This window comes from Sminthopsis crassicaudata, chromosome 4 (genome assembly GCF_048593235.1).
Source record: "Sminthopsis crassicaudata isolate SCR6 chromosome 4, ASM4859323v1, whole genome shotgun sequence".
Classification (NCBI taxonomy): Eukaryota; Metazoa; Chordata; class Mammalia; order Dasyuromorphia; family Dasyuridae; genus Sminthopsis; species Sminthopsis crassicaudata.
This window is the reverse complement of record NC_133620.1, coordinates 434,947,699-434,961,712: the sequence shown is the minus strand read 5'-3', so window position 1 is coordinate 434,961,712 and position 14,014 is coordinate 434,947,699. Positions and strand designations below refer to the sequence as shown.

The 14,014-nt window shown below is 35.7% G+C and overlaps 1 protein-coding gene across 4 annotated transcripts in view; it reads right to left on the bottom strand.

The window, feature by feature from the left end:
* The window catches only part of SLC22A15 (solute carrier family 22 member 15), a 90,810-nt gene that overhangs the window by 54,562 nt on the left and 22,234 nt on the right, over window positions 1-14,014 (bottom strand). For all 4 annotated transcript variants that reach the window (XR_012481393.1, XR_012481394.1, XM_074263163.1 and 1 more), the window contains exons 3-4: window positions 7,996-8,128; window positions 6,122-6,286 (exon numbers count right to left, since the gene is read on the bottom strand). Coding sequence is in view for 2 of the 4 variants with exons in the window: in XM_074263163.1 (XP_074119264.1) it covers window positions 6,122-6,286; window positions 7,996-8,128 (298 nt within the window). In the remaining 2 variants the exon portion in view is untranslated. The remainder of the gene's footprint in view (window positions 1-6,121; window positions 6,287-7,995; window positions 8,129-14,014) is intronic.

The window sequence follows — 14,014 nt, the reverse complement described above, 5'->3', positions numbered from 1 at the left end:
CTGTTTCTCTCTCCCTGTCTCTATATCTATCCATTCATCTATCTCTATCGCTATACATATATCTATCCATTCATTTATCTAGCTCCATATCAATCTATTTATTTATAACAAATGAAAAAATTTAGCTGAAAGAATGATTATCTCTGGCACTCCTTTTAACCCATACCAAGGTAAATGGATTAAGTGCCAAATATACCCCCCCCACACACACACACACATACAGAGCACAAAGGAAAAGCTTCTTCAGAATCACTTCTTCCTAGCACCTTTCCAGCCCTTGACATAAAAGATAAAGTTGCTGTACCACTGGAATTATGTAGAGGTCATTTTGTCTACTCCACTCATTTAAAAGATGTGGACAATTAGGTCCAAGGAGGGCAAGTGTCTTGGCTATGGCTACACAGGTAATAAGTGTCAGTCACAATCTGAACTTAGATCATTTGATTCCTGAGGCAGTAATTTTTGCCCTACACCATACTTCCAACAACAGAATCATCGCAGTTTTTTCAGCCCTCTGTTTTAACCTTCCAGTTTAGCAATCTTACTGGCTTTACAACTACCAAATTTTTAACCTTTGATATGAACAGATTCAAGGATGAATAGGGAGGGGATAAAGGAGAAAGAGGAATTCTTATGTTTAAACACGTATTATCCTAGGCCTTTCTATTTCTGTTGAACAATAATAAGGACAGAAATCAGGAGGCCTTATTTACTGACCAATGCAAATTTTGATAGGAACAGGATACTACAAATTGAGTGGGAATGAGTTACTTCTCACTAACTTTTTGCAAAAGATTAAGTAAACAAAGATAAATTAAATCCATATATAAATCACTATGGAAAAGTGGAATTTTGTAGGAAAGTGACAAGCTCATGAAAAATATAGAAAATTCTTAATTGAATGATGGTTAAGATTTTAGTAGTGATTTAAAAACTGTCCTAGAGTCTTTTCTATTTCAATTTAATAACAGAAACAAAACTGTTGCTAATTTCCTTGTTAATTATAGTTCGATTACACTATTGCAACTGGAAAATATATTTTAAAATGTTCACTTACTGATTTTCTTTTAAAATCATTAATATACTTTTGTTTTTATGTAGTCTTAATTTCCTAATATAGCCACCTTTCTACTGTACAGTGAGATCTACCCTTGGAATAAAGAATAACAAAAGAGGGAGAAAAAGCAATTCAACAAAATTAACCAACTTTTCAGTAGAGAAATATTCAATGTTTCACATCCATAGCCTCTTATCTCTAAAAAAGAAGGGAAAGTGATGCATTACCACTGCCCAGCATAGTACCAGAAACAAGGTACTATTTGATTCCTTTTGGGAAAAAAATGTTCTCTTCTGTTTCCAAGTGTAAGATTAAACTATGTCTCTCTTACCAGTTATAAATGGCAGAATGGGCAGAGTTTGGAAGGACCATCAATTTTTTTGCTCAAGCAAACTCACTTCTTCATGAAGGCAGCAAAACCAGGAGGTATGGCCAGAGAAGTTAGAGCTGATTTCCAGTTTAATTTATTTCTCCTCTAGCATCTGACAGCTGATTTAGCTGGTCTATGGGAGGAACAGGGATCTATTTCTGTCAAATCCTTTCCTTTTCCACTCAACTCCTTATGGTGGAATAGTAGACAAAGTGTTGGAGAGGGAATCAAGAAGACCTGCGTGCCCATCCAATTATGAGCAAGTCGCTTAATCTCTCCCTGGGTCTCGGTTTCCTCATTTGTAAAATGAGGAAAATAAATATTAATAGTATTTTTACCTTTCTGGACCTCAATTCCTTAACTGTAAAATGAAGATAATTAAGAGTTATGGCACCTACTTCATGAAGTTGTTATGGGGCTCAAAAAAGAGAAGTGCAAAACTACATATGGGAGTAAATCAGCATGGTACATATGCATTCATCCCTTAGATAGTTTTTATTCATTAGAACTTGGATTCATCAGGTGGATCACAAGTTTCCTGGGCCACATTCCACAATAGAAAAATCCTCCTTTTTGCAATATGAGAAGATGTGCCTGGATGGACAATGAGATTTGCAAAGGCTTTCTCCTAGGGCAACATCTTATGCCAATAAAATAAAGAATAAAGATCTCTGTTCTCTGAGCCCCTGTATCTGCATCTGTAAATAAGATGGTAAGATTGGATATCGCTGAGGTCTTTCATCTTTTTGGTATGAGTATGGGAGTCTTAAGTGCTAGCAAAGAAGAGGGAGATAGAATGCCTAGGTTCTAACCTTTGTTATAGCACTAATTCACTGTGTAACTGGGGTTAATTACTTCATTTTCCCGGGCCTCAATTCTCATTTGTAAAATGAAAGTTTGTCAAAAGCATATACTTCAAACCAAGAGCTAGCATTGTTTGTAATGGAAAAACACCAGAAATTATCCCAAGTAAAAATGAGGTTAAAGTACCAAGGATGTCCTTTCTTCTCTTTCTGAATAGATACACTAGAGGAAATAGTAACTATAGCAATGAGAAAAGAGAATAATATTAAAGATGTAAACATTGGCAAGGAGAATTTGATTCTAGCACTTGATAGTGAAACTAAATAGTGGCATAGACATAATCCACTAATGTGGATCAATATGTGATGATCAACTGCGATGGATTTGGCTCTTTTCAACAATGGGGTAATTCAAGGCAATTCCAATAGACTTGTTTTTTTTGTTTCTTTTTTTTCTTTTCCTTTTTTTAAAAATTAAAGCTTTTTATTTTCAAAATATATATCCATGGATAATTTTCGACATTCAGCTCTACAAAATCCTGTGTTCTAATTTTTTCCCTCCCTTTCCCCCATTCCCTCCCCCAGTCAGCAAATGATCCAATATATGTTAAACATGTGTAATTCCTCTATACATATTTCCACAAATATTATGCTGCACAAGAAAAGTCAGATCAAAAAGAAAAAAAAATGAGAAAAAAACAAAATGCAAGCAAACAACAATAAAAAGAGTGAAAATTCTATGTTGTGGTCCATATTCAGTTCCCACTGTCCTCTCACAAGAGCACTGTAACTGGTCACACTCACTGTTGATGAGAGCCATGTCCATTAGAACTGGTCATCACATAATCTTGCTGTTGCCATGTACAATGATCTCCTGGTTCTACTCATTTCATTTAACATCAGTTCATGTAAGTCTCTCCAGGCCTCTCTGAAATCATCCTGATGATTATTTCTTAAAGAACAATAATATTCCATAACATTCATATACCATAACTTGTTCAGCCATTCTCCAACTGATGGGCATCTGCTCAGTTTCCATTTTCTTGCCATTACAACGAGGGCTGCCACAAACATTTTTGCCCACGTGGGTCCCTTTCCCTCCTTTAAAAAATCTTTAGGACACAAGCCCAGTAGAAACACTGCTGGATCAAAGGACATGCACAGTTTGATAGCCCTTTGGGCATAGTTCCAAATTGCTATCCAGAATGATTGAATCAGTTCACAACTCTACAACAATGTATTATTGTCTTAGTTTTCCCACATACCCTCCAGCATTCATCATTTATCTTTTTCTGTCATTTTAGCCAATCTGAGAAGTGTGTCATGGTACCAGAGTTGAATTCTAATACATTTGTGATGGAGAGAACCATCTGCATCCAGAGAGAGAACTATGGAAACTGAATGTGGATCAAAGTATAGTATTTTCACTTTTTTTTGGTTATTGTTTGTTTGCTTTTTTTCCCCCTTTTGATATATTTCTTGCAAAATATGATGAATATGGAAATATGTTTAGAAGAACTGGACATGATAACCTATATCAAATTGCTTGCTATCTGGACGAGGGGGGAGGAGAGAGTGAAAAAAAATCTGGAGTGCAAAATTTTGTGAAGGTGAATGTTGAAAACTACCTTCACATATATTTGGGAAAATAAAATACTATTAACTTAAAAAAAGAAAACTCAATCAAAACTACGAGAAAAGTGAAATGACTAAAAAACAAATAAATGAAAATAGGAGCTCCATGTTTAATAAACACAAACCCTAAATAAGTAAGGGAATGACTAACTTCTTGCCCCCACCCTCACCCCCCAAAAGCTACATGGAAAACTGAAAACCATTTTGGCAGAAATTAAGTGTAGAGCAATAATTTACACTATATACCACAGTAGTCTAAAAATGTGTATGTAATTTAAATATAAAATGATATACCATAAAAAATTAAAGGGATCAAGAGAAAATCTCTTCAAATTATGCAGACATAATATATATATGTATATGTATATAATATATGTATATAATGTATATATGGGGAGAATTTTAAATGAGAGAGAAATCACAAAAGATAATTATGATTGCATAAAATTCTATAACTTGTGTACAAATAAAGTCAATGAGGTAAGTAAGGATAGAAATAGTATTGCAATATATATCACTTATAAAAATCTAATTTTGAAAATATAGAATGAATAAACACAAATATATAAAAGGAAGAATTATTTCTCAAAAGGGCTGAAAATGACAACAAAATTCAAAAGAAATTTTGAAAACTCTAAGTGATTATATGTGCCAAATCACTAACAACAAAGTAAATTCTGAGATTTCTCCTCCTACCAGGCCTATTGGGAAAAGTGACAAAATATGGGAACAGGAAGCATTTGAGAGGAACTAACAAGAGAGGAAGGCTAATGCATTGTTAATGGAAATGCAGAATGCTAATAATTCTGAAAAACAATTTAGCCTGAGAGGGGGGAAGTGATTAAATTGTCCAAATCCTTTAATCCAGCAATCCCATTACTCAGCATATGCCCCAAGGAAGTAAAAAATAGAAACAATGGTCCACTATATGAAATAATATTAATAGAAGCACTAATTGGGAATAGAGAAGAAATGGAAACAAGTGAATACCCATTAATTGAGAAAAAGGCTGAAAAAATGTATGAACATAATGGAACATTACTATGCACTAAAAATGATAACTATGAGGAATTCAGAGAAACATGGGAAGGTCTTTTTGAACTGATACAAAATGAATACATAGAACTAAAAGAAAAATATAATTATAACAATAACAGCAATTATACAGTGTCTATAATGTGTCAGATATATACTATACTTTACAGATTTCATCTCATTTGATCCTCAGAACAACCACTAGAGATGGATGATATCATTATACTCATTTCACAGATGAAGAAACTGAGGTAAATTGAGATTAAATGAGAAAGTGTAGGAGCCTAATTTTAAACTCAAATCCTCCTGGCTCCAGACTCCTTCACCACCTAGCTACTTCTAAATATAGCCTACATATATATATCTACATACATAGTGACTTCTATGATTTAAGGGAAGGTCCCACTAGAACAGCCAGCTTTTAGTAGCTGAAAAGGTAATGAAGATCCTGTGAGAACAAATGACAAATGTCCTTCTACCCCCATGGCAGAAAGAGAGGGCTATTAGGAAAGAAAATTGACTATACTACAGAAGCCTTCACTGTCTTATCTATTTTGTGTGATTTTTTTTTTCTTTGATAGAACTTCTTCGGAGCAGGGATTGGTTTATTTCTGCCTTCCTGGCCCTAGAGACTAGTATAGTACTTGGCAGAGAATCGGTGCTTAATGCTTGTTGGCTGATTTGTCCTGAAGAAAGGTTCCAGTGGAGGGAGGGACCTGCTTTTGAAACAGGCTGTAAAGAAAAGAAGCATCAATAAAGTTTCTTGAAAAACAATAAATTCAAGAACTGGATTCAGTGACTTCTAAGGTCCTTTCCACACCTGGTCTTCCATGATTCTAGGACATGTTAATAAATTACCTGTACAAGGTCACATGGAAAAAAAATTTGGAACTAAAGTCAGGAGAGAAAAATTATTAAACAACATTTATACTCCCAAATCACTAGAGTTGTGAGAGTTCTTTCAGATCATCCAATTGAATCCCCTCATCTTAAATATGAGCAAAGTGAGCCTCAGAAGTTAACTGACCTGCCCATTTTCATAAAAGAGAGCGAGCCAGGATCGAAACTTCGGCATTTTACATCTAGGTCAGTGCTGTTTCCATAATACTATGAACTTCTGAACTTGTTTTTCAAAGACTTTGGAGTTAAACTACTTCTCATGGTGTCCATAATAGTGTCTATCAAAATCTATTTTGTTTATAAATGAATTTAAATGTTTACCTGCTAGAGCCCAGTAGGCAGTGCCCAGACATTCATTCAATAAAACAAAAGATACCAGCGACATCCCTCCATTCATCACCCCCACGAGAAATCGAGATATGGCAAAGAACTCATATGAGGGGGAAAATCCATTTGCAATGGCAAACAGGATGTCAAGGGCAAAACCTAAAAAAAGCAAGGAATAATATTCAGTTACTAAAAAAGGTACAACAAAACATGATAATCATTTATTTTATCTGCTGCTTTATGAAAAGAGTCCTTGAAATTAAGCTATAGTCTTTTAAGTTATATCCTTTTTATACACTAAGAAAATACTCCTAGGAAGAACAAAAACTGACATTTTAACTATTAGAGAGCAGAGGGTAGTACCAGTAAATTCTAAATGATCTATACCAGATTAATTTTAGTCTTTATAATGAAGAGAGTATTATATTTGGAATCAGGAGACCTAATTCAAATCCTTAACTTTCATTTATTACCTGCATCTCTTAAGTGAGCCACTTTATGATATGAACTATGCCCAAACAGCTATAAAATCATGCAGATCCTTTGACCTAACAATACTACTATTGGCATGAATCCCAAAAGAAATTTTTTTAAAAAGGAAAAAAGTACAAAAATACTTATAGCAGCTCATTTCTCAGGGCAAAGAATTAGAAATTGAGGGGGTGCCCATCAATTGGAGAATGGCTGAATAAACTGTGTTATATGATTATGATAGAATACTATTGTTCTATAAGAAATTATGAGCAGGATGTACTCAGAAAAAAACCTGGGAAGTCCTCTGTGAGCTCGTGTAAAATGAAATGTATTATGTACAAATTAATAGCAGTGTTGTGGGATGATCAGCTGGGAATGACTTTGCTATACTCAGCAACACAATGATCCAAAACTACTCTGAAGAATTTATGATGAAAAATACTATCCACACCCAGAGAAAGAACTGTTTGTATTTGAATACAGACTGAAGTATACTTTTTAAAAACTTTATTTTTTCAAAGTTTTATTTTGGGGGAGGAATCTATGTTTTCTTTCAAAGCATTACTTGTATAAAAATGTTTTGTTATAACTTCACAAATGCCTGAGAAGGCATAGAAAGTAGGGGGGTGGGGAAGGAGTAAGGGAGAGAATGTGAAACTCAAAGTTTTAAAAACAAATATAAAAAATTATTTTACATGTAACTGGGGGAAAACATTATCTATCTATCTATATATATATACACACACACACATACATACAGAGAGAGAGAGAAAAGAGAAAGAGAGGGGAGAGGGAGAAGGGAGAAAGTCACCTTACTTTTGTTGGGTCTCAGTCGCCTTAACTACAAAATGAGGTGTGTGGAGTAAGTGATCTCTAAGGTACTTTCCAGTTCTAAATTCTATGATCTTAGAATTCTGGTGTTTATTCCATTGGTTACCATATAGCAAGAAAACTTGGCAGAATTCTTTGTAGTCTATTTAGACAAAGGCAACCTACAAAGGAGGCAGAAATCCAGCTGAATGTAGAATATCTCATTATTCCACTGGGACTATGGAAACTAATTTGGGAGAGTCATTTCATCTTTCTTGAACCCAATTTTCCTCATCCGTGAAATGAGAGACACAATACAACTCTGAAATTATATGAGATTCTTACACTAGAATTTAGAGGCGGAGGACAAAGATAATGTTGAAAATTAAGATATTTGGTCTTGGTAAGTCAAGTTATAAACATCTGGCAAAAATCGGGTTTGCTTGTAGTTTGCTTGTCAGATACAACCAATACAAAATTTTACACTTTCTAAACAGTTACCCAAAGAACTTTAAGCAGCACAATGAAAAAGCAACATAGCACTGCCATGAAACTTGGGTTTTATCAGGATTGCAATAACTTACCTGTTAGGTAGACCTTTTTCCTTCCCAAACGATCCGAAAGTTGGCCAAATGTTATCACTCCCACAAACACACCACTGAAGAAAAATGAGCTGGCTACACTCACTTTGTATGACTTGTTGGCAATTAAGAACCACTAAAAAAAGGGGAAAAAGAGGCCTTTAGGCCAAGGGAAAAATGGTTGCATTGAATCAGTCATTAAAAAGCTGCATGTACAGTGATATATACACCAATTTCCCCTCATACATAGCTTACTAATTAACTAGACTGTAGAATAACGAATACATCTCAGATGCTATTCAAGATTCAGTCAACAAAATATTCAAAAGTTTTTTTTTTAAATAAAGCTATTATAAGAATTTTATAGTCATTCAATCCCATATAATATGGTTGGCCCATTTCTTCAGTAAGCTAATGGCTTTTACAGCTCTCATCTACTTTTGGACCATAAAAAAATGAAAGGGAAGAGAGAAATCCCTATTCTCAGAGAGCCATCATTATCTAAGACTACACTTCCTAAAGAACTGGGGTGAGTAGTCTCAAGGGTGAGCAGAGAGTTAAATTCCTCCTATTGCCCTTCCTGAAAGCAGCCAAATTGGTTGAGAAAGTTGACCCTTTTCTTTTTGAAAGCTTCTATTTTCCCAGTTGAGTTCTTTCCATCTGGCTGAAGCTCAGCAAGCATTCTCTCTCTGTGTTTTCTGTGGCTTATAATATCGGCTTATAGCCTTAGCACACAGTAGGCACTTAAGTGTCTATTTCCTTACTTCCTTCTAGACAGATGGACAGTTGGGCTGTCACAATAATTTTTGTGGCCCTGGTTCTTTTCTGAACTTTGAATTGTCATAAATTAAGAAAGGAGATCAACAAGATTTTAAGTTACGTGCCTCTATACTAGAGATCAGTCTTTTGGAAGTCAGACTTCTGGCAATCTCCAGCCAGAAAAGATCTGCATTCTTGAAACAGTTGTCACAAATTCCCTTAATTAAAACCACACATTTTATTGCTCATTTGAAAAAAGAAATTGTTGGAGCAGAGTTAAGAGATTTACAATTTCTTCTATAAAGAAAACTTTTTCTACTAATGCAGAGTAGCGTATCATCTGTTAACTACTCAAATTTCTTTTCTTTTTTTTAACGAATTGTATAATTATAATTTTTTTTGGACAGTATATATGCATGAGTAATTTTTTTATAACATTATCCCTTGTATTCATTTTTCCAAATTATCCCCTCCCTTCCTCTACTCCCTCCCCTAGAGGACAGGCAATCCCCATACATATTACATGTGTTACAGTATAACCTAGATACAATATTTGTGTGTAAATCCAATTTTCTTGTTGCACATTAAGTATTGGATTCTGAAGGTATAAGTAACCTGGGTAGACAGACAGTAGTGCTAACAATTTACATTCACTTCCCAGTGTTCCTTCTCTGGGTGTAGTTGTTTCTGTCCATCACTTTATCAGCTGGAAGTGAGTTGGATCTTCTCTATGTTGAAGATTTCCACTTCCATCAGAATACGTCTTCATATAGTATTGTTGTTGAAGTGTATAATGATCTCCTAGTTCTGCTCGTTTCACTCAGCATCAGTTCATGTAAGTCTCTCCAAGCCTTTCTGTATTCCTCCTGCTGGTCATTTCTTACAGAGCAATAATATTCCACAACATTCATATACCATAATTTACCCAACCATAACTACTCAACTTTCAGAGAGTTGTCTGGGGCAGTTCCTTAGGAACAAATGACTTGTCCATTGTTACAAAACAATGATAACAACAACATTTATATGGAACTTTGAGGCTTGTTGCTATTATTACCTTCATTTTACAGGTAAAGAAACTCATACAGACAGGTTAAGTGACTTGTTCGGGATCATACAGCTAGTATGTGATGAGGCTGCATCTAAGACCTAAATATAGCACTCTACTACACCACCTGGCTGCATGGATCAGAGACAACAGATGAACCCAGTTTTCTATTATTTCAAGACTGGCCCCTTTAAACACCATGCTTTGCTGCTTCTCAGACATTTCATATGAGAAAATTGGCATTTATTAAGATAATAAATATTTATCAGATACTTATTTTGCACTAGGCACTGTGCTAAGCATTGGGATTGTAAATATAAGCAAAAAGAACGACAATTCCTACCTTCAGGGAACTTATAGTCTAGTGGATGAGTTGAAAGGGAAGGAGGAAAAAGAAGTTATCTATAGAGAGGTATTATGGGGTATTGAGGAGAGTGAGAAGTTTAGTCAGGAGGAGAACGAAATATGTTCGATTTGGGCCCATCCCCCAAGTGAAACTCATCACTGGGAGAAGATGGAGAGAGGATTGTTCTTGGATGAGAAGATCCCAAATACTGAGGGAAATTTCAAGGTAAAAAGCCAGTAAATACCTGATAGACATGTCTAGGGAGTCAGATGCACAGCCAGAAAGGAGAGGAAGCATGGCTAGGATGGCACCATCCCCAAGATGGAGGCTCCCAAATGGAACTCACCGATCATAGAATTTCAAAGCTGGAAGGGACCTGGATACCTTCCAAGTAGAGAACTTTCCAACTGGTGTTATGGACTATGAAAATATCTAAAATTTCTACCATGGACTTTTTCATCCTCCATAACCTGAGTATAAGAGTTCAGGAACCTGGGATCTCAGACAAGTAATTAGGGAGAACTGGAAATGGGAAGATCAGGAGAAAGGGAAAAAGTGGGGGGGGTAAAAGGAAAAGGAATAACTTCGTTTAAGTTTATTAAATTTAAGAAAGTAAATGTCTTTGGTAATAATGGTTTCTTTGTTTTTAACTAGTGTTGGATTATGGGCCAACTACTAGGAAAAACTGATTTGATTCAATGTCTTCAGTTCTACATATGGGTAAACTGAGGTCTAAAGAGAATAAGTGACTTGTCCAATGTTTCATAGTGGTACCAGTCCAATATTCTTTCTTTTATGGAACTAACAAAAGGTCCCTCAAAAAGATTTGTTATAGTGTATCAGCCCTGAAGTCAGGAGGACCTGAGTTCAAATGTGATTGCCTCAGGGAAAAAAAAATTTGTTACCTTGCCCATGTTTAACCTATATCAGATTGCTTTCTATCTTGGGGGGAGATAGGAGAGAGGGAGAAAAAATTGGAACATAAGGTTTTGCAAAGATTAATGTTGAAAACTATCTTTGCATGTATTTGGAAAAATAAAATACTATTTTTAAAAAATTGGTTACCTAATTTGCTAAATTAGAAATAAGAAATGACACAAAGATGGAGAGAATGTTGCTCAAAACAGGATGAAATCTTTTTAAGAGAAGAAGGATAGAAAGTAAAAAGGAAAAAAAATATTACGATTCAATACAAAGGATGCTTCTCAGAAGAGAAGAGGAAGAGAGCATGGACCTGAGATTTCAGTGATTTAGAGAACTCCTTCATTCTGGAAGCTGCTTTGCCCAGGGCAGGTTTGTAACTTTTTTGTAATTTATTGTTTTAAATTGCATAGAAAACTAACAGGTTCAGTGCCACCTTGAACCAGCTTAACAAAGTCAATTGTTCAATTTTCCACATGAGAATTTAAACCCAAGATATTAACAAACACTAAAAATCAGGATTTGTTTTGCTGGTGTTCTAGACCAGAGGTGCCACAGGCTCCACCAAACTCCCTGTGGCTGGAACCACAGTTACAACATAATTGGGAAATGTTTAACAAAACAAATAAAAATAAAATAATCATGTTATTTTGGGGTTTTCTAAATCAATATGCTCCAGGAGGGATCTTTTTGATTTGAGTTTGACACAAGTAATCTAGGATTAAGAAAGCCATGGAGAAAATATTAATACAATAGATTAACTGTGTTATGCATATACTTTGCATAACTTTTTTTTAAAATCAGGATACCATTGCCAGGGTGGCACAATTAGTTATGTGTCCCAAGGAGGATTTGAACCCAGATTTTCCAGGCTCCAAAGCCAGGTCTCTATCCACTAAGCCATGCTGCTCATAATGGGATCATCAGAAAAGGTCATGTTATGACGATGACCTTAAGATGCAAGGAAACCAATGTGTTTATAAAAGAAAGACAACATTTATGGGCAGGGAAGTATGTGATATATTTTAGGAAAAGCTACCTATAAAAATCATTAGTATTTTTTAAAAGCTATGGACCTTGAAAGAATAACTCCAGTTGTATGGAAAATCTGAATGGATTTTGACTTTGAAAAAAAACCAAACACACACCAATCATTGTTCTCTTTGCCAGAGGAATGAGGTGGTGTTGTTTTTACCTTTGAAGATCTCCAAACCAAATGTGCAGGACTTTTTTTTTTAATGATCCTAATGTTTGTTTGACGATCCCCTAGTGCTTTTGGACTCAAATCAAAGACTTGGCTTGGCAGATGCTGACAGTTGTTTTTTAGAATTAAAATCTTCATGCTCTTATCTCTTTTAAAATATAAGAAATCCACCTTCTTTGTTATTGCACTCTGAAGTTTGCAGGAGGCAGCTAGATAGTTCAATGGATAGAGCACTGGGGCTGGAGTTAGCAAGACCTTCAGACACTATTAGCTGTGTGACTCTGGGCAAGTCACTTTAGCTCTCTCTGCCTTAATCTACTGAAGAAGGAAATACCCCAACCACTCCAATATCTCTACCAAGAACACTCCATGGACAGTTTGGTCCATGAAGTCACAAAGAGTGGGGAATGACTGAACAACAAGTTTTGCAGAGGCTATTCTCACAACAACTCTGCCATCTTGATGGCATGGATATTGTTACCGTTGCTTCCCTCTGAATAAATTGTTATCTAAGACTGAGAGAGTCAGTGAAATGCCTGTGGTTACACGGCAAGTAACAGGCAGCAAGGTAGCATATTTAATGTACAGGGTACCAGACCTGGGGTTAGGAAGATATAAATTCAAAGAAAATAATTTCACTCTGCTAGTCTCAGTTTCCTCATTTGTCAATGTAGCTGGAGAAGGAAATGGCAAAACACTAATAATTGTGCAAAGAAAACCCCAAATGGGGTCAGAAAGAGTCAGATATGACAAAGAACTGAATAACAGTAAGTACTGGAGCTAGGATTCCAATCAAGCCTCTTGGCAATAACAATAATAATAATAGTAATAACAATAACAACACCACTGAGCATTTAGATAGTTCTTTAAAGTTTGCAAAAATCCTGAAAGATGATATTATTATCCTTAATTAATAGATGAGGAAACTGAGGCATTCTACAGCTAGAATGTATCTGAAGCAGAATTGGAAGTCGTCTCTCTGGCTCAAAGCCCAACACTTTTTTGCATTGCACCATCTAGCTGCCTTAAAGTCACTGCATGGAGCTCACATCCTAATGAGGTTTTAAGAGTAGTTTTGCTCGAGGGACCCTCCAACTTAAGGATGGATTGTCTTCCAAATGTTCTTTTTGTTAAGTCAGAATGGAATTCCCCAGAGAAACAATATCAACACTGTAAATGAAGCATGATATTTGATGGCTATTCCTAGAGACATTAAGGACATTGGATAGAGCACTGGAGTCAAAGTCAGGAAGACTCATCTTCCTAGATTCAAATCTGACCTCAGACATTTACTAGCTGGGTGATCTTGGGCAAGTGTCACTTAACCCTATTTGCCTCAGTTTCTCCATCTGTAAAATGAGTTGGAGAAGGAAATGGCAAACCACTCTAGTATCTTTGCCAAGAAAACCTCAAAAAGGATCACAAAGAGTCACAAACAACTGACAAATACTTAAACAGTTCCTAGAGAGCCGAACCCACCTTGTGTAATCATGTTTCTTACCAGAGGATTCCAATAATCTGTTATTCCATCAGTATTGGTATTCCCAAATTGATGCAGATTCTAGCACCTCTGTACTTTGAGAGGTTTTTGAGAGTTTGCTTCAGGTGAATGACATCACCTTGTAGCCAATCCAGTGGTGGGGTCAGGAGATCGATCATTGGATCCCACCTTCCATATTTACAGTTTGGTTTATGTAAATCAATCAATCTGTGAGAATTAGCTTCCTCATTATTCCCATCAGAA